The sequence below is a fragment of the Rhinolophus sinicus genome, chromosome 10 (genome assembly GCF_057876585.1).
Source record: "Rhinolophus sinicus isolate RSI-liver-muscle chromosome 10, RSI-T2T, whole genome shotgun sequence".
Classification (NCBI taxonomy): domain Eukaryota; kingdom Metazoa; phylum Chordata; class Mammalia; order Chiroptera; family Rhinolophidae; genus Rhinolophus; species Rhinolophus sinicus.
The window spans coordinates 12,994,810-13,018,355 of NC_142510.1; the positions used below are offsets into that span (position 1 = coordinate 12,994,810).

A 23,546-nucleotide genomic window follows, 5' to 3' on the forward strand; every position below is an offset into this window, starting at 1 on the left:
TCTTGCTGTCATATTGCCAGTGACAAGCCCCTCCTATAGCATGACTTTCCTCAGGTCTATCCCGGCCCTTCCTACCGCAGCGGGGAGCACCGCTGTGTCACAGGCTGCCTAGTTTCACTCTAGCATCTCAGTATTTGGGCAGAATGTTCCATGTGCAGCCAGGGAAGAGAAGCCTCTCATTGGACCCCAAGGCCAGGGAGCTGGGTCTCCCCAAGAGCTAAGCCCCTCACCAGAGTCACAGCAGGTCCTGGCAGGACAGACCTGACAGCCCGTGGGCTGTGTCTGGAATCTTGCATTTCAATTCCTACCCGTCCTGCTCTCTCAGCACCTGCCCCTCCCAACCCTTCCAGCGCCCAGCAGTGGCGGCACCCACAGGATCAGAAGGAAGTCCCAGAACAAGACCTCTGGGTGCTGCAGTGTGGGGTGGGTGACACCAGAGCCAGAGCCAGAGCCAGGCACAGGGCAGTCAGAAGTGGTCTCATCAGGAGGCCCAGCTTCTGACACGTCCAAGACAGATACCATCTTTGCAACTCACTTTTATTGTTTCTTTATAAACTTCCTCTCACATGGAGGAATATATTGTTATAGTCATTAGCTTATCTCTTTTTTTAAACTCTATGCTAACAGCAATGGAGCCAAGAGGAGGAAAAACATAAGCTACGATAGAAAGGCACTTAGAACCTGTTAAAATACTGATATCCTGGAATGTGCAACAACAAACCGACAACAACAACACGTACACCGGCCCTCTCGAGCCTGGTCTATCACTGAGTCACATGCTGAGCTAATGTCACCTTCCAGTGCCCTGTTCCTCTGCTCCCTGGGCTCGAGTCTCAAACCCCTCACCCCACAACTGGGGACTTAAGGGCCTGGGGCCCGTAATGGGGGTGGAGGTGCCTGGGTCCTGGGTGGGGCCCGAAGAAAGGAGGCCAGCTCCTTCCTGCTTTGCTCACAACCCCTTCGAGGGGCAGAGCCAGCATTGCCGGGCCCTGTTAGGGCCGGTCAGGGTGACCCCTCTGGGACAGAAGGGCAGTCCAGGAAAGGGAGGGGTCAGCAGAGCTGCTCAGAGGAACCGCAGGGCTGCTAAGGACCCCGCTGCTGTGCCACAGCTCCCTTGTTCTATAGCCAGGAAAGGGCGGGCTTGCTCAAAGGCCACGGACAGGGCAGGCCAGGCCGAGGAGCCAGAGCTCCTGATGGCCAGGCCAACACCTCCCAGATTGCACCAGGCCACCTCAGGGCTCAAGGTGGGAAGAGCACGCGCTGCATCTGCAGGGCCTGGTGGGAGAGCCCACCAGGTGGAGTGTCAGCTCCTTGGCTTACTCCAGCCCTTGGGAGTCAAGGGGACACCTAGAACAGGCTCAGCTGGGAGAAGCCAACGGTGTACCCCGAGTCCGGACTAGTTCCTCCACTTTCCCCTCCCAGGTGCAGGAGCCGGCCTCCTGTGGCTGTCCGCGGCTGCTTCACTGTCCCCCAAGCCTAGGGCCTCCGTCCATGGTGCCCAGCACTGGCCTGAAGCCCTCCCTCACCTGTGTGCTGCCTATGATTTGCACCCCCAGAATGAGTGCATCCCAGCCTGGGGTCATCCCTAGCCAGCCTCCCGTCTCCTGCCAGCTTGCAGGCTTCTGCAGCCCTTTGTGCAAGGAGGCACTGCCCAAGGCCAGGCCCCCCCACCTGTTCCCTGAGCCGGGCAGACCCGAGGTCCTGGCACCTCCCCTTCCCACACTCCAGGGCTCCCCAAAAGGCAGAGGGAGGAGGCCCAGTGGAAAAGGGGCAGCTGAGTGGCCAGCTGTCCCCTCACCTTAGAGAGCATCCTTCAACCAAGAGAAGGGGCTAACCCTCTGGCAGTGCTGGCTTTCAGACAGATAGGTGAGAGCGGGCAGAGCGGGCCTCCCTCTCCGAGCGGGAGGCACCTTGTCGTAAGGATAAGGTGGCTCTTCCTGTGGCTTTGCTGGTGCCTGCGTCTGTCTTGCTCTCCCTCTGGAGGGTGGGCCAGAGGGAAAGGGGTCCAAAGAGCCCCCAGAGCAGGGGCCTAGTGAGGCTAGGCAGGAGGGGTGGGGCTGCGATCCTGGGGCTCCCTGTCACAGCTCAACACGTGAAGGGGTGCAGAGGGAGCCCTGCACCAGCAGGGAGGGTAGATGCCACCACCCCATCTGCCCCCACTGCTGGGATGGGCTGGCAGGTGGACAAGGCAGGGAGGGAGGGCGACCTGCCCAGGTTGGCCACGGGGTGAGGGAGGCACCAGGGTGGGGGATGGGACAGGGGACTGAGGTCCAGAGCTGAGCAAGGCCTCAGCACCCGGGAGCTCAGCTCTCCCTGGCCGGCGGCAGTTCTCCCTCAGGAGCAATGACCTAGCACCATCCTTGCTGCCCAGCTTGTCCAGGGCTAGGGTTGCTGGGGGGGCGGGGGGGGCGGGGGCACAGCCAACCAGGCCCCAGGGGCAGGAGGACATTATTGCTATTTCGCAGAAGAGTTTCTGTTCGTCGGGGCTGGGCCAGGAGCTGCTGGCGGTTGTGGGTAGCTGTCCCCGGGATGGGTTCAGTTCACCACGGCCGGTTTCAGTAGCACAGAGCCCGGTGGGATGACCACCCAGCCAGGGGCCAGCGCCTCTGGGCTGCTGGCTGCTGAGTTGACACCAGTGGACAGGTCCAGCACCGTGCCCGGCAGCAGGGGGAGTCCATCAGGGCTGGGCCGGGAGCGGCCACTGTCAGTCCTCGCCAGGGGGGTCTTGCGGCCCTCCATGCTGAGGGCTCTGGCCGGCACTGCCCCACGCCCCTTTTCCCCCTCGGCCTTCCCACCTGCGGAGCCAGCCAGGAGGGAGACCACAGGCAGGCCCAGTCCGCCTGCCCCAAAGGGCGAGGGTAACAGTGGGTTCTTGGCCAGATTAAGGGGCAGAATGGGGCCTGGCAACCCAGGGCCCATGCCTGCCGCACCCCCACCACCTCCACCATTGCCACAGGCCAGGGCACTGAGGTCGAGGGGGCCAGGAGCCAGGGGTAGGGGCAGGCCAGGCAGGCCGGGGCCTCCAAAGAGGGCAGCAGGGTTGGGGATGATGATCTGGGCCCCGCTGACGTAGGGGCTTCCGTCGGGGGTGGGCAGCGGTGGTTTTGGGGGCGGGCGCAGTTGCAGAAGCTCCTGCTGCTCATGGGACACGAAGTGGCCATGGGCCTTGATGTGCTTGCGCAGCGAGCTGGGGTCCGTGTAGCGCTTGTGGCAACCGGGCATCTTGCAGTAGTAGGGCTTGTCCACATAGTGGGTGCGCGTGTGCTTGAAGCGGTCGCTTGAGTTGGAATAGCGCTTGTTGCAGCCCTCGTATGGGCAGACGTAGGGCTTCTCACCTGTGGGCAGGGCCGGTGTGAGGGGTCTCCCAGCCCAGTGTCCTGCCCCCACGCAACACCCACTTGGCAGCCCCCCAGGTTCCTCACCCCAGACCAAAATCTTGAGAGCACAGGCTGTCCAATTTGGGGCGCGGTGGCTCCACCACCTGGCACAAGATTTGCCCCAGGTGTGGGCAGTGGGCACAGCCACTGAGAAGCTAGCCTGGTCACCCCCAGAACCGCCATGGCCCGACTGTGTGCTATGTTTCAAATTGTGGGTGACAGTGACCACTTCAGCAGGTGAACCAATGAACCTGTATAGACTTCCATAAAGCCCCTACTAGGGGCAAGTCCACTGTGAGTACTACGTGAGTGCCAACTACCCTTTATGGGGCCCTTCCTCCGCAAAATGGCTCCAGATTTACTAAACGTCGGCTCTGGCACTGACCGGGACAGAACCACCTGAGACTATGGACCTTTGAAGTATGGCCAGTCCAAATTGAGACATGCTACGAGTGTAAAATACACACCAGATTCTGCAGACTTTGTACTAAATGAAGAATTGCAGTGTCTGATATTTTTAATATTGAAATGATAACACTTTGGACATACTGGGTTCAAGGAAATATATTATAATTCATTTCACCTATTTCTTTGTAATTTAATGCAGCGATTAGGAAATTTAAAATCAGATGTGTGGCTCTGTTGCTCAGTGCTGGCCCCTACTGTGTGCTGGGGTATGGTGAGGAATGAAGCAGACACACTGGCTGCATCCACAAGTACCATTAGTCAGAGGATCTTACAAACCCAACAAAGCTGAGTGTGACCCAGGAAGGTCTGTCTATGCTCCCATATATGGAGGGTCTGACCCACAAGAGTGTCATCCCCGGCAAATGGCACTCGAAAAGAGACCGGTGAACAACGCGACGCATCCCTCATCTGTTGGAGGCTCAGGGACGACTGGCACTCCACCATGGGCAGCCTGTCCAACCGTCACCCTCCGGCCGCGCCTCTCACCTGTGTGAGACCGGTTGTGTATCTTCAGGTTCTCCAGGCGGGAGAAGCTCTTACTGCAGGTGGGGCAGCGGTGCGGCTTCTCATTGGTGTGCGTGCGGATGTGGATAAGCATCTTGTACCTGCTCCAGGGAGGGCACAGAGCACGGCTCAGCTCGCTGGACACTATGCCCCTTCCCTTCCACCCACTCTCGCCCTCCCTCACCTGGCGTTGAAGCCTCGGCCGTGACGAGCACATCCCTCCCAGTGGCAGCAGTACCCTGCGTCCTTCTCGGGCTTGACGTGGTAGTCGTTGACGTGATCCACCAGGTCTTGCAGGAGCTCAAAGAGCTGGTTACACTGCAGGGCCGGGGAGGGTTCTGAGCACATGTAGGGGCACCCACCCCGGACCCTGCCCCACTCTTCCAGGCCCCCACTCACCTTGGCCCAGCGACACACCAGCTGCTTGGGCAGGGGTAGTTCTGGTGAGAGGCACTTGTCCTTAGGGGTAGTGAGGAAGGAGGAAGCAGGCAGGTGCAGGGCCCCCCCGGAGCCCAGAGGCAGGAAGAACTGGAAGGAGCTGGGGACGCCGTCGAGGTAGCGCAACGGCTGGAAATCCTGGCAGGAGAGGGCGATGGTCAGAGTTGGTCAGTACCCGTTGGGGCCGGCAGGCCCAGACACCCTCTGTCTCCTGTAGCAGGTTGAATTGTGTCCCCTACAAGGATATTTCCCAGTCCTAACCGTCTCCCCCTCCCCCTGTGTACCTGTGTGTGTGGCCTTATTCAGAAATAGGGTCTTTGTAGATGTAATCAAGTTAGGAGGTCAGACTAGACTGGGGTGAGCGCTAAATGCAGTGGCCAGTCTTCATGAGAGAAAGAAGGAGGTTTGGACACAGACACACAGGGAAGGCTGTGTGACGATGGAGGCAGATCGGAGTGACATGGCTACAAAGCAAGGATCGCCTGGAGCTACCAGAAGCTGGAAGAGGCAAGGCAGGATTCCTCTCTAGAGCCTGCCTCCAGAAGGAACCAACTCTGTCGACACCTTGATTTTGGACGTCAGCTTCCAGAACAGTGAGAAAACATTTATGTTGTTTTAGGCCACCCAGGTGGTGGTCCTTTGTTATAGTGGTCCCAGGAAACCAATATACCATCCCTTTCCAGAACCCGCACCCCCTCCTTACCGGGGCGGTGGGCACTGTAGGCAGGTCCCCATTGCCTTGACGCTCAGGGGACAGCGAGCTGCTGCCATTGGGAGAGTCCAGCCCAGAGGGTGGCGACAAGCTGAGGTCCACCAGAGGGGCCGCTGTAAAGCGTCCTTCCACCTTCTCAGGGAACTTGGGGTTCAGCAGGAAGCCTAAAAGACAGGCACAGTTTAGGGGTGCTGGAGCCATTGGTCCTCATCAGCCAGGCCCTCCCATCTCTGAATCCCTCACTGTGACCCTAGAAGCAGACCCCAGCCAGGCCATGTTCCCAGACCACCCTGGGGCTCCAGGCTTCTGACAAATGTGACCTCTGCCATCATGAGAGCTCGGCCATTGGTTGACATGAGAAGGAGGAAGTACCCATTTTACAGATGCAGTAATGTGGTACACTGAGTGACTAGGAACTGGAAGCCAGGGCCCCTAGCTTCCTGTCACATTTCTAACTTTCCCTGGGCCCCTTCTGCCTCACTGGACCCTTCTGTGAAAATGAGAGGTTTGGGCTGGGCCGCTTCCAGAGCCTTCCAGCTCAGATGTAGATACGGTTTTCCGGCACACTAGAGGCAGAGCAGAGGACCTGAGCCCTAAGCATCCCTACAAGCACTTGCTGGGCTTGGTCCCCAATCTCTACTGTCCTGGTTGGCCGCCCACAAAACCCAGGAGTTGGGCCTTTCGTTACTACATGTGAACCTCTGCCATTCCACATTCTCCCAGAGGCCTCAATTTGAACCCTGGCTCTACTGTTCCAGCTTTATAAACCGGGCAGATCAGTTTCTTCCTCCCAGGGACAATGTCATCTCCAAAGGTAAACTGCTGGGAGGATGAATAACCACAGCGTAGGCGCGCTCTAAGCTGGAAGCTGTGGTTATGTCCTGGTGGACACACCTTGGACATTCTCCATCAGGGCCCGGAGACTGTGGCCCCACCTGGGTGCAGTACCTGAGGGCGGGGAGCCCGGGGAGCCCGGGGTGGGGCTGTCATCCACCAGGCCCAGCTCCCTGTGCAGAGTTCGGTGCCGGACCACACTCAGCGTCCTCTCCCGCTTTTCTCTCGCCGCCCGGAGCTTGGTGATACTCAGCTTCAGGTCGAGCGGCTCGTCCAAGGAGTGCATGGTGATGCGGGGCTGGGGTTGGCCGTGGCAGCGGGCCGTGGGGCGCTCCCAAGCTGGTATTCAGGCAGGAACCTGAGGGAGGACAGGGCCGTGCTGTGACAGTGCCCCAGGCTCCTCCTCGGGCTGCACCCGTTAAAGCCCACAGGACAGGGGGGCAGTGGGTGTGCAGCAGTGTGAAGGCTGTCTCCTCAGAGAAGGAGACCCTCCGAGTGGCCTGGCCAGCAGGTATCATAGCGCCAACCACCTACTCAGGGCTTCCATGTCCACTTCCCACAAGTTTTTTCTGGGAGGCAAAGCTCAGAGAGTCCATTTTGCCATGAGACAGTGTTAGAGACACTGCCTCAGGTCCCAGAACTAGGAAGTGGAAGAGCTACCAGATTCAAAGCCAGATCTTCTCCCTGGAAATAGCCAGCCAAGTCCCAAAGGTAATTTCTGACCAAGTGGCAAGTCATGCCTGGGACACATGCCTGGTTAGAGCCAGAAGACCCAAAACCAAGCCAGAGGAGCAATAAGGGTCCTCCATGGTGGCCCTGCGTTGTCCTTAGCTACTGACTGCAGAGTGCCCACTGTGCCGGGCCCCAGGGGCAGCTGTGGTCGCCTCTGACAGAACGAGGCTGAGTTTACTGGGCAAAGCTGAGCAAAGCTTGGCCCCAAGGGATGGGGGTACAGACAGGTGGCCTTGCCAAGTGAGGTCAGGAGAGGTGCCAACAGGCGTGGGGAGCCAGAGGGCTCTGGGCTGCCACCAGGGGGCAGCGGGGGACTGTGGCCCAGCCCGGCCAGCCAGGGGTAGGGTTGGAGGGAAATGAGCCAGCTCTGTCTGGTGGTTAGTAAAATATATACATACATCATTTTTTACTGGTCATGATATTCTTTTACTATGAGTTCTCATGCTGGAATTTTCACCATTTTCTTAGAATGTCTCAATGGTGTAGTTTCCTTCACATAAATGACCCAAGAGCAAGGTCAAGTCTTTATTCCAAATCAAACGTCTTAGAGCAGCACTCTTTTCACGTGTGGTGAAATAGTCACAGTGTTTCCTTGCATTTGTTAATTGAGACGATTACACCCTGAAAATCTATCTGCTAAACAAGCCAACATTATGAGATATTCCCGGCTATTCACTGAATCCAGGTTTTCATAATACAGAATATCCCCATAACCACCATGTGGTAAAAGACTGGTTTGTCTTCTTGGGGGCCAGTGTTGCGCAGGTGCAGGCAGGACAGGGGAGGGCAGCCCCTGCTCATCTTTTCTCCAGGCCAAGCACCTCAGCAACTTTAAACAGGTTCTGAGCCCTGGCTTATGGGTCTCCCAGGACAAGCTCCACTTGTGCCAAGATCCTCCAAGCACACAAGGAACAAGGACCTTCTGCTTCTGGGGGCACATCCCAAGACCCCACCAGCACATGGCTAATATCAGACTCTCTGAGCCCAAGGGGGACTGTGTTACTAGAGCACAGGTGGCTGCACTTGGCCATGGGACCCAGGTCTGTGACTTGACTTGTCCCTGTGAAACTCCACCAGGTGAGAGCCCTCAGGTCTGTTTGGATTTGCCCCCCCCCAGGCCATGCACAGGCCAGGAGCTCCCAGGGATGCAAGAGGGGCTGGGACCAGAGTGCCACCCTGTCCTTCAGAAGCTCCAGACCCAGGCGGGCAGGTGAGTGGATGACAGTGATGGATGGACTGAGGCCCCTCCACTCTCCCTTTGGCTAGGGGAGGAGCTGCCCTCTGCCTGACCCACTCCCCAGTTATGTCTGTCTGTGTGTCTGCCTGTCCCTCCTCCACCTGTTTATTTTTAGACACAGGCCCCGTCCAACCTCCCTGAAGCTCCTCTGTGCTAGGAGCCTGGAAGGAGAGGAAGGAAGTAAATATTTATGCTGATTAAGAATTCAGGAGCCAGGAAGGGCTGGTGGCCTGGTCCTTGGCTGGCCTAGGGCCACAGGCCTCCCCACAGCCTCCATCCTCCAACCCCAACCCGACCTTCCAGAGAAGGGCACTATGGGTAAAGAAGTTTGGAACTGGGAATTCAAATTGACATTGACTCTCATAGTGATGCTTCCCAAGCAACATCCTTGGCACCTGCCCCACTGCTTTCCCCCTGGGCCCTGGGTCACCTTGTGCTGAGGACCCGCAGGAGATACTACCTCAACTCAGAATCAGGGAGGGCCCCAAGAGGAGCCTGTCTCCCAGGGCGGGGCCAGACACAGGGCAGAAGATGCTGGTTATCATGAGTTACATCAGGTGATGGCTGACTGGCCTCCGTGTTATCATAGCCAGTCTCAGGGTTCCAGGCCCTGTTGTCTGCCCCTTTGGCCTCCAGAGAGCGTGACCCTAGCTCTCACCCGTGCCCCCCACCGCCCTTCATCCAGCCCAGGAACAAAGAACAGAGCTGCTGTCGGTGAGGTGGAAGGGGACACTTTGAGGTTGGCCAAGGAGTGGGGTCACAGGCGTTTTCCCCTGGGGGTGGGGGAGGGAAATTGAGGTGGGGCCAGCCTAGGGTGGGAGTGCTGGGAGCTGTGGGTTTGGGGGCGGCTCCTTCCTCCTTTCCCAGGGGTGGGGAGGCTGGGCCTCTGGGCTGGACTCCGGCTTCCATCAGAAGGAACCCCTGGGCAAAACCCAGGGGCAGGAAGTTGGGGGGGGGGGTGTCTCTGGGGACTGGGCCTTCTGATTAGGGTGGAGTGCTGGTTTGGAACTGGGAATTCAACCAGGGAGGTGGGGAGAAGGAAGACCTCCGAAGGGCGGCTGCCTGCTGAGGGTGCAAGATTTTTAACCAGTGGTGGGGCCAGCAGTGGGTGGAGGGCCATGTGTCTCCTACACCCCAGTGCGGGCACTCAGCAGGAGCCCCCTGGGTGCAGCGTGGAGATCCTACCTCGCCCCCTGCGCCCTCCCCCCCACCCCCCCACCCCCCCCCGCACTGCTAGCTCCGAGATGCGACTCCACCCTGCTGGCGTGGGGTTGTGGGGTGCCGGAGCGCGCCCGGGGAGGACTGGACGCCGGGTGGGGAGGTCGCACCAAGGTGGTCGCGTTTCCGCGCGCCTGCGCCCGGGCTCCAGCTGCAAAAGGAACTAATTAGAGCAGAGGGCGTACCGGGACGACTCAGGGACCACCAGGGCGGCGGGGGCGGGGCGGGGGTCATCCCGGGGTGGGCCGCGCTGGCCCTCGGGCTCGGCCCCCGCCCCTGCGCACCCTCCCCGCGGGCCGGCCCGAGACAATGGCCGCTATTGTGCGCTGCTGGCCGCGGAGCAAATGCCCCCAGCTGCAGCGCTGGTCGAGCCCCTCGCCTTCCGGGCCTACCTGGAGGCCCCGCCCACTCTCCGTGGGTACGGTGAACGCCAGGCGGGCCCTCACCCTCCGACTGGCGGGTCGATATTTGAGGAAACTGAGGCCCAGAAGAAGCACTGTCTCCTCCAGGGCCCTGTGGCTGGTGTGGAACGCATCCGTTAAACACCTACCGTGTAGCACCGTCTGTCCATGAATTCTCTTAACCTTCTAAAACCTCTACTGTGAATAGGTGGCAGTCATGTCCCCTGTCATACAGACGGGGAAACTGAGACTCAAGTCTACCAGGCTACTAGGAGCCGCCCGGAATCTGCTCTGGATAAAGCCCCTTTCCCTCTGCTTAGGGAGGGGTGGGGAGCTGGCCCTGAGCCTGGAGGGGGGCCCACCACACCCATCCTAAGTACTCAGGGTCTCCTTGGCAGAAGCAGGGAGAAGGCAGGGCCCTCTGTAAGATGAGGGCTCTCCCTGCCCACCTCACAGCAGACTGGAGCCAGGTGTGTGACCACCTGTGTACCAGCACTGTCAAGGGCAATGTGAGGGATACCCTGAAACTGCCCTTTGGTCAGCTGTGGCCTGCCCAGCCTAGGACTTGGGGACGGGTCCAAGATGCAACTCAAAAGCCCATGTGACATTCTTGATATTGAATGGAACGGGGTGCTCTGGGTACCCCCATGTCTGGTGACTGGGACCATCACTTCACCATGCTGGTCTTACAGGTGGGGAAACTGAGGTCCAGAGGGGCCTCAATCCCAGATTACACAAGTGGGTGGCAAGCCAGGACTGGAAGCCATGGGTGAATATTACACAACATTACCAATAGCCAAGTGTCGACAGTTGGACAATGTGCCAGCACCTCTTACAACAGGTGCTGTTCATCCCCATTTTACAGATGCAAAAACTGAGGCTCAGAGAGTTTAAGTGACCTGTCCAGGGTCACACGGCTTGTCTGTGGTAGAGCTTGGTTTTAAGCCCAGGTGAGTCCAGAAGTATTGTTCACCATTAGCCCCTCTTGTGCCCAAGATGAGGGGAGGGGCAGGCAAAGGGGCTCAGGCTTGGCATCCCCCCCACCTGCCCTGGTTTGTGGGAGCTGGGTGCAGAGTATAGGATGGGGCAGCAGGCTGTGGGTGGGTGCTGGAGAGGCCCACTGAGGGGCAGCCACAGGGAGGCTTGGAGAGTACCGGGCAGATGTACTGCCAAAGCAAAGGGCCCCACAGCCCTGCATTCCTGGGAACCACTGCAGCTCCACCTTCCTCCACAGCCCAGAGGCAGGGGCTAGGGCAGGGGCAGGCCTCATCCTGGGGTGGGGTTGGGGGGAGGGTGCTTCCTGACCAGGCAGCAGAGCAGAGCTCCAAGTATGGAGTCCACCACTGGGTCTCCAATGTGGCTCTTGCCACTTCTGGCCCATGTGACTTAGGGCAAGTCGCCCCCCAGTTTTCACCTCTAAAATGGGAAGATAGTAGTTATAAGCCATCCCCATTGGGTTTGGGGGAGAAATCAATGATGCACATCCAATGATTAATATTTCCCATTAATATGCAATATTCAGCACCTAGAACAGTGCTGGGTGCATAGTAGGTACTTAATCACACTTGTTGAATGAAGTGTCACCATCTCGGAGTTCCCCAGCCTTTGGCCAGTCTAGAGCTGTGAGGACAGCTGAGTGGGGGAACTGGCGCGCCCCGCTGTACCCACACACTCCACTCACTGCCCTCGTGGGGAGCACCTGGGCTTTGGTTTAGTTTGTAACTAAACAAGCATGGGCCCCTCAGAGGGCCTCAGGCCTCTCCTGTCCTGTGGATCGGCCACAGCTGACCATGGTCACCTTCCAGAGCTTGGCTACATCAAAGAAAGAACACTGGGAGGCCCCAGCAGACCTCCTCCCAGGACGCAGGGGAGGGGCTTATCCTGTGAGGTCTCTGCCCAGCAGATCCCAGGAGAGGGGCCAGGGCAGGCAGCACTTCCTGGAAGAGCATGGGGTTCACCTTCCCTGGGAACCTCTTGCCCTCAGGCAGGCCCCTCCCCCATCCCCAGATGGGTGCTCAGCCAGCACCGGGGCCTCCCCAGATCCTCTGGGAGGGCAGACCCAGCTCTGGTGGGAGTGCAACCACCCCCAGGTGACCTAGCCAGGGCAGAGTTCTCTGCTCTAGGCTATGGGGGCCTCGGGAAAGGCCTCAGCTGGGCAGAACCTGTGCAGGGGTGTGTGTCAGGAGCCCCCACTTGGGCGTTTTAGAGAGCACTACCCAGAACCAGGCTACCTGGTTCCAGTCCTCTGTGTCCCTACCCCTGGTTATGAGGCCTCAGATGGGTCCCTGTCACCCCTCTGAGCCTTGATTTTCTCAGCCATAACACAGGCACCACAATAAAGTACCAGCTCATCCAGCAGGGTAGAGATTTGGGGCATCTGCAGGGTGCCCCTGGCCCGGTGCCTGGCATACAGCAGGTGCCAGCAACTGGTAACCCTGAGGATTCTTGTTCCCCACCCCAGGCTCGGGGTGCTCCACACAGTAACTTGGCCTGCCAAGGTCACCCAGATAGTTCAGGCAGCACTGAAGCTGGAAAGCATGCAGCTGGCTCCCCGCACATGCCTCCCCAGCCCCAGCTCTTCAGGAGATGTACTTCCTTCTCCAGTGCCAGCAGGGTGACACCAGGCTGGGGGCAGCAGCTCACACATGTACACTCATATAGATGTGTGTGCCCATCCAGCTGCAGGGGCCAGCCTGGCACAGAGGCCTCCCCTCAGCCTGGTGGCTCTGGGCGCCCTAGTGCGGCCCCCACCCCCTGCCGCCTGCCGCCCTGCAGCCACCTTTGCACAACTATGTCTGGTATTTTCCTGTCTGCCCAGCTTGGGGGGAGGTGGTGTGTGGGGCTAGGAGCACTGCCTGCACCTGGGCCTTGGCCAGAGGCGAGCCCGCCAAGCAGCCCCCACGCCTGCCCGCCTGCCCACCCGGGCTGGCAGGGAAGAGCTGGGCCCAGGCTGCCCAAATCCCTGGGAGGGGCCGGCACCAGGGAGCCAGACGGGGACACACACCCAGCGAGGCCTAGACAGAGGCAGCCCGGGCACGCCAGGCAGCAGTGCCACTCGTGCTGGGCGGCAGGGCTGGGCACTCCACCAGCTCCCTGGGGCCAGCAAAGCATTGGTCAGTGTCCACAGGACATGGATGGGCATGCACAGCACCCCCCGACATCCAGGCATATGCATTGTGTCACACCTGTGCACACACGGGACACACTGCATATGGCAGATAACCAGTGTCAGAGTCCGGGACCCAGGAATCTCAGCTTACGGGGGGGAGACAGGATGAGACGTGCGGCCCACGCCTCCCACCACCCCAGGACAGGCACCAGGCCCACTGAACAGCACCTGCCAAGTCCCAGCGGGAGGGGAGGCGGGCAAGGCAGGCTCTGGACTTTGGCCTTCCCTCCCTGCCTCATTTACCCCATCACTCAGTTATGCATTCCAACACTAGGTCCTCCACTTGGTTCTGGGGTGCCCACAGATGAGTGAGAATGAAGAGCACCCAGACTTCGGTGGGGGAAACGCGGGCAATGGAGAAACAGTGTTGGGGAGGGCTGCTCCAGCCGAGTGTGGGGGGCGAATCTGAGTCAGCCATGAGGACCTGGGGTGAAGTGGGTGGCAGTGGAGGGGGTGCTGGGTCCTAACAAGTTCTGCAGGCTGCACCAGCCATCATGCCTCCTGCTCACCCTCTCCATGCATCCTCAGCACCCTGCCAATTAGGTGCTATTCTCCACATCTTCCGGGTGGGGACACTGAGGCTCAGGGTCGCTCAGTCACCTGCCAAGCTCACAGAGCTGTAAGTAGCACAGTTGGCTTCACCTCAGGGCCAAAGCCCACACTCTTTCTGGGCCCAATGCTTCAGGGACCTGGGGGTGTGGCCCCAACTGACCGACAGAGAACCTGCCTGTCATTCAGCAGCGGAGGAGGCCCCGGGGGAGGCTGGGCCAGAACCTGGAGGGCACTGGGCAGCCATGGAGTGCTCTGCACAGAAAGTGCCATCTTCCTTCCCAGCCCGGAGTCTCCTGTCCCCAGGCTCTCCCCTGCAGCATCTCCTTTCTCATGATTCCGGGCCTCCTTTAAGCCTTAGGCTCATGTCTTGAGTGCCAGCTCCTGCTTTACAATCTTCCACGTTCCCCCTCATCTCCTCTAGCTGCCACTCTCCCTACCCCCTCCTTCAGCAAGTCTTCCCTGATTCACCCTCTCCAGCCTCAGCCTCTTGCAGCTGTACACGAGCTGTTCTTCCAGGTGCCTCAGAGCTGAGCACAGGACCTGGCTCTGGCCCACACTGCTGACAGCCGCATCCCGAGCCCTGCAACGGCCCTGTACCACCTGCCACACTTGCCCTGGCTCCAGGTCCTCACTAATACATCACTAATGCCACAATGTCCCAAGTGCCCAGCCCTACACAGTGTCATATACGAGATCTGACAATTAAGTTTGCGAACTTGTTGCAACGATGTTTGCTGGGGAATTGTTCATTATGAATTTGTACCAACTGGATAAACAGTGAACCAAGTTTACTATTTGGAAGTGCTGAAAAGCTGCGTGAAAAAGTCAGACGATCTGAACTTTTCTCCAACAATTCATGGCTCTTGCATCGCGACAATCCACCAGCTCACACGGCACTGTCTGTGAGGGAGATTTTAGCCAGTAAACAATTAACTGTATTGGAACACCTTCCTTACTCACCTCATCTGGCTCCCAGTGACTTCTTTCTTTACCCAAAGATAAAGGAAATACTGAAAGGAAGACATTCTGATGACATTCAGGACATCAAAGGTAATAAGATGATAGCTCTGATGGCCATTCCAGAAAAAGAGTTCCAAAATTGCTTTGAAGGGTGGACTAGGCGCTGGCATCGGTGCATAGCTTCCCAAGGGGAGTACTTCGAAGGTGACCATAGCGATATTCAGCAATGAGGTGTGTAGCACTTTTTCTAGGATGTGTTCGCAAACTTAATTGTCCGAACTCGTACACTGCCCCCTGACCTTCAGCACAAGATACTCACCCCTGCACCTGACATTTGGAGCCTCTTTCCAAGAAGGGAAACCGAGGGTTAGCAGCTCTGAGCCCTCTGGGGGTGTGGAAGAGAAGGCCTCATGGAACAAACCGCTGCCCTTCTCCCGTGGCCCCCACAGCGCTCATTCCTTCCACCAGCGTGAACTGGGCAACAATGCAAAGTGCTGGGTCTCAGAGCCAGAAGCCAGGCCTGCCCCAAGGTGACGTGGCCCAGGCTCTGGGCCTTGGTTTCCCCATCCATGAAAGGAAGGGGCTGGCCTCGAATAGGACTGGAGCTGGAGCATCCTCGCCATGCCCATAACAGCACCAATATACCAACCCTTCGCATTTCCCGGACACTTGGCATTCAGTGAATGTTTGCTGAATGAGTGAATCTACCTGTGGTGCCACCGGCCAGGGACAGAGGGACTTGCAGCCCAAAGAAGGAAGTGGTTTGCCCAACGTCAGGGTGAGAGGCAGGGCCTGGGCCATAACACAGAGGCTTCTGCCTCCCCGTCTGGCTCAAGGGACCCAGGAGCAGGACAAGGCTGGGGCGGCCGGCATTGTCTTGGTCAGGTGAGATGACCATCAGGGCCTAGTACCCCCGTTTCATCTCCTGTAACTTCCACCCAGCACTGGCACAGAGCCCAACCCAGAACAGCCAGGCAAGACCAGGCCCAGCAGGAGCGCCAGCACGAACTCTGGACTCCACCCCATGCCCTTCTTCCCCACCACCCCACCCTCCCCTGCTTGTCCACTCCAGGCAGCAAAGCAAGTCCAGAAGCCAGGGAAGCCTCCAAACCCAAAAGGAAACACCCGCCGGGTAGGGCCCTGCCAAGCCTGGGCTGCTTCGGGCACTCACAGCCCAGGTCCATAGGACCCTGCAAGGTGGTCACTAGGTGTCCTGAGGTGGCACTGGGGGCTTGGTCTGGAGGAGGGTAGGGCTGGCAGGCAGACAGCCAACAGTACTGGGATGGGGGGTGTGACTTTAGAACATGCAGAACAATGGAGGGGCCCACGGTGGTGGGGCGGGGGGATATCACAGCTGGGGTCGGTCAGCCTGGAAGTGTGGGGGTGGGGGGCTCTGGACACAGTAGGCAGTAACCAGGGGAGAAATGGCTCAGGGAGTCTGGGACTTGCCAGTCAGACCCAGGTGGACATGGGGGTGAGGGGAGGGAGGCTTTCTCCAGACACAGCTGTCCCCCAGGTTATGCCTGTGCAGTGGGTAGGGGGGTGGGACAGGAGTGGAGCTGAGGGGATTCCCAGGCTAAATTGACATTTTAGGGGCCAGGGCCAGACAGCCCTAGGCTCCAGGCCCCTTCTGTCCTTTCCTGACCCCAGCTGACCCCAGGCCAAGCCCTCAAATCTCTGAGCCTCAGTTTCCCCCCACCAGAGCCCACAAGGCAGCCAGCCTCCTTATTCCCAGGGTCCCAGTGGGCATTGCATGTCAGCACATTGTGCAAATGGTGGAGACCCTTGGTCAGCTGGCAGGATTGTTTTCCTGGAGGCGCTCAGGGCTGACTCAGGCAGCTCAGTAGTCTCCTGGGGCCTTTATGGTCTCCCCACCCGCCCTTGGCCATGATTGGAGGAGGGGGCCAAAGGCTGGGTCTGAGTTCCCTCCCCAGGCAGCCATCTGCCAAGACAGGAGTACGTGTACACATACATGTCACAGGCTCACAGGTTGAGCCCTCTGTGGCATGTACTACCTGGCCTCTCAGGCAGTGCAGACAAAGGGCCTGAGGAGGCACCAGACCCCGCTCCCACCCCCCAGTCATGGCCTGGAATTCTCAGCCCCCTTCCATCTCCTACCAAGGGCATCTGGAAGAGATGGGAAGACCCCCTCCATCAGAATCATTTCCCATTTCTGTGCCCCCCAGGCCCCTCCCAGCCTAGCCATCAGTTAACCAGAACCCTCCATCCCCTCTGGGAGGAGGAGGGGGCATGGAAGGCCAGAGCTCCCCCAAGAGGCTTGGAGAAACATCTCAGCCAGGAGTCAGACCTCTGGGGCTCCTTGGGGATTGGCTGTGTGTAGGCTCCCTGAGCTCCCCTGGAAGGGTCCCTGAGCTGGAAGGGAAAGGAGGGCCAGGGACCCCTGCAGACCTGGGCCAGACCTGGGCCATGGAGAGGTCTGGAACAGAAGCCAAAGGATGGATGCTTGGGACCCTGTGTGCATAGCTGCTGGGACCAGCTCAGGCTCCCCTCAGGAACAGGGTCCCTTCTCATGCCAGGCTGGGAAACTGGCCATCAGACACCACTACCAACCCCAGCTGTAACAGACCCCGGGGAAATTGGGCCCCAATGCCCAGTGGCCCTTTTCCATCCTGAGCCTCAGTTTCCTCATTTGTCTAATAAAGATCAATAGATCTCTCTCACAAAGTTAATGTGGAAATTTCAAGTGACAGATATCACCTCCAAAGTCCACCCAGCCATTGGAAGGCATTGTGTTGATTTTTTTCAGGAATTTGTTTCAAGGCATTCCCCCCATGAGACTCCATCCCTAACCCATTTCGCCCCCCACCCCGTCCCTGGGGACCTAAGATGGCATTTTTATTAGTCGCCAAGATAGCAAAGGTGTAGGGGGCTACGTGGGAGCCAGAGGAGAAATCTGGGTCTACTGCAGGCTGTGCCCCTGCATGAGACCCACCCCACCCCACCCCCACTCCCTTAGCAAGTCCTTTCCTGCCCAGCATCAAAACAGTTGCACCAACCCTGGCCAATCAGCAAAGCTCTAGAGGTCCTAGTTGACAATGAGTCCCCACCTGGCCACTCCTGAATTAGAATCCTCCAGGGTGGGGCTGAGGCATCCACCTTAGACTGGTCAGATGTGTCCCAAGGGCCTTGAAGGAGCTGTGTGGTACCCCACACCCAGAGCTGGCAGCAGGCTGGGGCAAGACCAGGTGTCCTGGTGTTCTCAAAGAGGTGAACCCCCAGACACATGTCTGGGCCTTAGCCCCTCTCTTGGGCCCTGTTACAGACCCTGTGAGGGGAGACAACTCAGGTGGACTAGGGGAGAGGCACACCTTTCTGGCTGGCCCCAGATACCTCCTCACCGGCCAGCAATACTTCCCACCTCTGAGGAGGGCACTTGTCTGGGTGAAGGGAGGACCACCCAGTACCTTCCAGGCATTCCCGCTCCGGCCTCAGGCATCTGTGTGAAATATACAAGGACAATAATAACCCTGAAGAGAGGAAGCCTTCTCCCCAGCCTAGGAAAAGGCAGCCTCCCATCCCATTCCACCTAGCTCAGGCCTCTCTACTGCAGTCTGAATTTCCCACTTAGGTGAGGGGCCTCCCTGGGACATTGGAGGGGAGAGCTGGGAGCACAGTCTTCTCTGCCCCACCACAGCGTCAGGGGCCCACCCCAAACACCTCCCAAAGAGCTCAATTGCAGGCCCCACTCCCCACATCTGGTCCCCGGCCACAGCTGTTGCCACCCTCCCTCATCCTGGGATTGCCCCAAACTCTGTCTGGCACCAGTCCCTGCCCCCTCACCCAAGTGGGAAATTGGGATTCCAGGCCAGTCTGGGTAGATGGAAACCCACATGGGAAAATGTCAGGAAAACACATGCAGCTCAGACCCTGGGAGGATTAGGTGGCAGAAGACACTCCCACCGCCTGCGGCCAAGGCCAGGCCAGGGAAGGAGGGGAGAGAGATGTGAGGAGGACGGAAAGGTGGGGCTGAGAGGGGTCCAGTCCTCCAGACAGGCTCCAGGAGGGGCCCAGGAGAGCTCTGTCTTCTGCAGGCCAGTTCACCCCCTCATTCTCCTTGGGCACTCCCAGTGAGGCAGCCAGGAGAGCCCAGGCAGAGGACATGGCTGTGGCTACCCATTTGCAGCTGGGCTTTTTAGAAACAACAAAAGCTTTGGGGGGACGCGGTTCACAAGATTGTTTAAAATGAGGTTTTTGGATGTCTGTGGCATGCAGTTATTCATACTGGCTCCACCCACGGATAATTGAGAGTTGGCTTTTGTTGGCCTTATCCCCTCTCTCACTGCCCCCTCCCCAGTTTTCTCATGGACTCTGGCACTCAGGAAGCTCATCTTGTTCGACCTCTTGGTTTGACAGATGAGGAAACTGAGACCCAGAAAGGGGAGGAGCCTGGCCCAAGAACCCCTGGGAGTTGGCCCAGCCAAGACTCAATTCCAGGACAGCAGACTCATGAGGGGGGCTTTTCCCACTCACCCTCCAGGCTGTGGTCCAGCTCCAGCGAATCCCCCAAAGCCACTCACCCCAAAAGCAGTGGTGCCTGGAAGTGGGGTGACTCACTGTCTGGCTTCCTAGGGCACCCCCTCCCCATCAGTGAGGGAAGGACTGGCAGGTGTCCTTGTGTAGAGAGCCAGGAGGAGGGAGAGGCCCCCCCAGGGGTCCTGCACCAGGGTCACTCAGGGGCCGAAGAGCCCCAGCTGGAGGGATTTAACACCAAAGGTCAAAGGTCATAGACAGGGAAGGGTGGGCAGGCATGGGGGGGTCAGAGGGTCAGCGCTAATAGCAGCTCCGGAAAAGGAGGGGGAGGGGAAGGGGCTAAGGAAAACAGGGCTGCTTTCAAGGGGTCCCCAGCCCCTATAAATTGTGCCCCAAACCCCTGGCACTCCCTCCTGCTTGGCAGGCTGACAGTGCCAAGCGCAGCTGGGGGGTGGGCTGTGAAATGGGCTGGGCTGAAGCAGGGAAAGGGGTATCCCAGGGAGTGGCCCCCACGTGCAGCCCCTCCCACATGGCCAGGGCCAGCTGGGAGGCCCCGCCATGGCCCAGCCATGGCCCAGAGGGAAGAAGGAGGAGCAGAGGGAAAAGGCTCGGAGGTCATGAGGAGGGCTGTGTGGCTGGGCTGGAACAGCTGTGGCCCCGTGGCACCCGTGTGGGACTGGGGAGGGCTGGGTGGGTGGGCAGACCGAAGGGGCCAGTTTCCCCTTCCCTGGTTCTGGGGGCTGAGGAAGGCCCTCTAGGAGACACTGAGGAAACTCTGGGAAGCAGAGTGTCTCCAGCTGTGGGTGAAGCCCCACCTTTCCTCCAGGACCAGGCATGCTGGACCCTCAGGATGGCTGCCTCCCAGGACCACAGCTCGGGCCCTGTCCCTGGCCCAGACCAAGAACCACGGGAGCCCAGGCCTTGGCCAGGTCCTGGGCTGGCCTGGCTGCCCCTTCAGTGTCAAGCGTTCCCTTCAGAGCCAAGATCCTGGGCTGAGATGGCTGGGGGCCCAGGACTCCTCCCAGGATCCCGTCCCGCTTCCCAGGCCCCAGGGCAGGGCCGTGTAGCTCCCTGCAACCATCGCTGCCCGGGGTGGCCAGATCAGGCAGGCCCTCCTGGACAAGCAAACGGGCAGCATGCTGCCCTGCTGTGGCCTGAGTACCCGGCTGGGCAGGGCAGTATGCCAAGGCCTCCAGGTGCCAGCTTGGATTCCAGCCCCATCCCAGGGGGCCAGCGGGGAAGCAGGGCGCTGGGCATCTCCCTCCCTCCAGGTGCACCTGCCTCGCCCCCTCCCCTGCCCCTCCAGATCTTTCCTCCGTGGGGTTGGGTACCCCTGCCCTCCCCACTCTGCCAGGCCCTCTGCTGCACCCAGCCAGCAGAGGGGGAACAAGTGCTGGACTGGACTCCAGCTCTCTGTCCAAACGCGGCAGCACCCCCGTCCTGATCTTTAGGGACGCCTCCCTCCCCTGCCCAAGGAAGGGCCGGGTCTAAGCAGGGACAGCTGGGGGTAGACTTTCCGGGACAAGGGAGGAGACACCTTTCAAACCCTGTTCCAGAAACAGCCCCGGCGCAGTCGTGGGAAGGAGAAGCTGCCCAGCTGCCCCAGACAACTTCGTGCCCAGGCTCCGTGGCCTCCCTCTCATCCTGCAGCGCACCCCCACCGCGGCCGCCCAACTTCCCCGCCGAAGTTTGCTCCCGCCCCGGACCGGGCCGCAGCTCGGCCCGGCGTCGGGACGGAGGGAGGGCAGAAGGGAGGAGAAAGACATAGACAGAGGGACGGGGCCGGAGTGCCGGCGAGGGAGGGAGCGCGCGAGCCAGCGAGCGAAAGAGCGAGCGCAGGGGCCCCAGCGAGGGCTCACAATGGCCCGGGGCGAGGCGCGGACGCAGGAGGGGGAGGCGACCCACGAGCCCCGCAGTCCCCGCAGTCCCCGCGCGACAGGCAGAGCCCCCGCCCGGTCCCCGTCCCCACGGCGCGACGCCCGGGGGCTTCCTACCTCGGCGGCGGGGGCGGTAGGGCTCCCGGCTGCGGGCTCCGGCGGTCTGGGGGCGGCAGGGAGCGAGCTGGGGAGGGGCCGGAGCGGGCGGGGGCCGGGGCGCGAGGCTCACGGGGCGCGGGCTCCCCTGGCACGGCCGCCCGGCGCCCGGCCGCTCCGCCACATCTGCAGCTCCGGCAGGGAAGGTGGCCTCGGCGGCCGGGCCGGGCCGGGATGTCTTGCAGAGGGAGGGAGGAGGGCGGAGGGAGGCGGCGGGAGGAGGGACCGGCAAGCTGCGGAGGAGGGGGAGGAGGAGGGGCGCGGGGGGCGGCCGCCCTCCCTCCTCCCTCCCTTGCTGTTTCCCTCCCGCCCTCTCAGCAAACCCCTGTCTCTGCGGCGGCCCCAGGCCCGGGGCGCCAGCTGCCAGGCGGGGCATGCGCATCGGGGGGAGGGGGCTGCCGCGCTCCGGCGCTGGGCCGGGGGAGGGGAAGGTGAAGGGCCGCGCGGCGGCCGGCAGCGGGCACCGGGAGGGAGGGGGCACCCGGCTGCGGCCGGGCAGCGTGTTTCTCCCTCGACCCCATCTTCGGGTCCCCCCCCGCGGCCCCGCCCTCGGCCCGAGGGCAGCGCTAGGACACGGCCGGGAGGTGGCCCAGGGGTGGCGGGGGTGGGGGGGACGTCCCGCCCTCGGGGAAACCCGGGGAGGGGGCGGTCTCGCAGAAGACCGGAGGGAGGGCGTGCGGGCCCAGAGGCAAAGCCCCGAAGACCGGGAAGATGGAGGAGGGGGCGGGAGCCCCTCGCCTCCCTCCCGTGGGGTCACCTTGGCCAGGCCCCCCGCGGCCCTGGGCGGCAGGGAGGGCGGCCGGAATGCCTCTCTGCAGGCCCTGATTTCTCCGCCCAGCCCAGTTCCAGGAACGCGCGGGCAGCGCCCGCCCGGCAGAGGCCCCGGCTCGGGATTCGGGGCGGCGCACGCCGGGGTTCGAGGCCGGGTTCAGCGCCTTCCTCCCGTACTACGCCAGGCTGGTCCCTGCCTTGCCCTCGGCCTCAGTTTCCTTCACAGTGGAATAAGGACCTGGTCCGGACCAGAGCAATCAGAGCTTCCGCTCGGCCGCCGTCTTGGTCCCAGCTGTTGGGACAACATACATCCCCAGCCTGAGCGCCGCGGGATCCTTGGTTGCGACTGGCCCCTCAGCGCCCAGCGCAGTGCCGCTTAAAAAGTGGAAAGACGCGAGTGAGAAATCCCCGCACCTGCACCCTCTAAGTTGCTTTTTCCTCCTGATGTTGAATCCCGACTCGCGTTTTGTTTGGGCCAGTCTTGCTCTGCTGTCTGGTGGCAAACCTTGATTCAAAAGGAGCCCTGCTGCCTACCAACCTTGCCGCTACACAGTTGGCCTTGAGGAATCCAGCAGACAAAAAGTATCCTCCATAGGTGAGGCAGCTGCCTCCGGGCGTAATTCCGCCTTCATTCGCGTATTTCATGGCGCGATCTCTGCCAAAACATGCAGCATCCCTAGCACCTGGCACATAGTAGCTGCTCATGAACTGTTACGTGGACACACAGTAGATGCTCATATTTTGGGCAAATGGGTACATAGTAGGTGCTCATGACAGCTGCATGAATGGACAGAGTAGATGATTATGAACTGTTGGGTGATACAAGAAAGGCCGGTAGGCCCGGAAGGCGGTGATTTGTAGTTGACACTACCCCCACCTCACCCGGTTTCCCTCGTGTAGATAATGTGGAGTGAAGCTGGGTTAAACATTAGCTATAAGATGGGCCCGGGGGAAGGCCAGCTTCGTGACCTAGCACCTTGCAGGAGGGGGCTGTTAAGAGCCGACTCTCTGGGTCCACTGACCAGCCGGTGCGTGGGGAGGGGCGGAGGCTGAGGGACGATGAGCGCCCCCTCCCGGCGTCTGGGATCGCGGCGATTCAGCCCGCAGCGTGGCCCTGCCGCAGACCGCGTCACAACGTCTGACCTCTGCCAGGTCCCGCTCCATATGAAGGAATCCAGATGTATGAAACAGGTACACAAGGAGCTAATTTTATATCTGTTAAAAATGCTTACCGAGTGTTTGCAGGATGCCAGGCATTGTGCGACAGTGTGGACAAAGGACGACAACCCCAGCTGTCCTTACTCTTTTGGGGCTTACAGTCCAGTAGGAACTGAATCCAGTGACCAGGGAAACCCAATGACCTCTCAGCCATAAGGGGCACTTGAACATAAGGAACCTTCACCCTTGAGGGACTTCTATTTTTTCTCTTTCTTTTTTATTTCTTTTTTTTTCTACACACATTTATTGTCATGGATAAGCAGGTTGCTTGCAGTGAGAAGTCAGTCTGACTTGGTATTCCCATGTTGGGATGATGAATAATAGTATCTCCTTTCTGAAGTTGTGAAGATTAAATAAGGTACATTCTCAATACATATTAGCAATCACTACCAGGTGTCAAGCCTGGTGCAAGGATTGTCAATTCCAGGACC

The 23,546-nt window shown here is 59.9% G+C and overlaps 1 protein-coding gene across 4 annotated transcripts; it reads right to left on the reverse strand.

Annotated features, from left to right (window-relative positions):
- Window positions 1-518: 518 nt before the first annotated feature.
- GLIS2 (GLIS family zinc finger 2) lies at window positions 519-21,297 on the reverse strand. Of its 4 annotated transcripts, none has more exons than XM_074322622.2 (7): window positions 21,088-21,297; window positions 6,448-6,691; window positions 5,491-5,663; window positions 4,749-4,925; window positions 4,534-4,667; window positions 4,332-4,450; window positions 519-3,335 (listed from the first exon to the last, which is right to left on the reverse strand). In XM_074322622.2, the coding sequence occupies exons 2-7, from the start codon at window positions 6,617-6,619 to the stop codon at window positions 2,536-2,538; spliced, it is 1,575 nt and encodes a 524-aa protein (XP_074178723.1). In that variant the 5' UTR covers window positions 6,620-6,691; window positions 21,088-21,297; the 3' UTR covers window positions 519-2,535. The 4 variants fall into 4 exon arrangements, with proteins under 4 accessions (XP_074178723.1, XP_074178722.1, XP_074178719.1 ...); XM_074322621.2 differs by having other exon boundaries at window positions 4,332-4,453; window positions 21,088-21,279; XM_074322618.2 differs by having other exon boundaries at window positions 4,332-4,453; window positions 4,534-4,925; window positions 21,088-21,284.
- Window positions 21,298-23,546: the final 2,249 nt, after the last annotated feature.

Excerpts from the sequence above, each read along its gene's own strand:
- GLIS2 (XM_074322618.2), bottom strand. The coding sequence starts at position 6,619 with ATGCACTCCTTGGACGAGCCGCTCGACCTGAAGCTGAGTATCACCAAG. Across the intron at positions 4,926-5,490 it reads CTACAGTGCCCACCGCCCCG|GATTTCCAGCCGTTGCGCTA; the intron begins GTAAGGAGGGGG and ends CTCTCCTGCCAG. Across the intron at positions 3,336-4,331 it reads ACACAACCGGTCTCACACAG|GTGAGAAGCCCTACGTCTGC; the intron begins GTGAGAGGCGCG and ends CCCTGCCCACAG.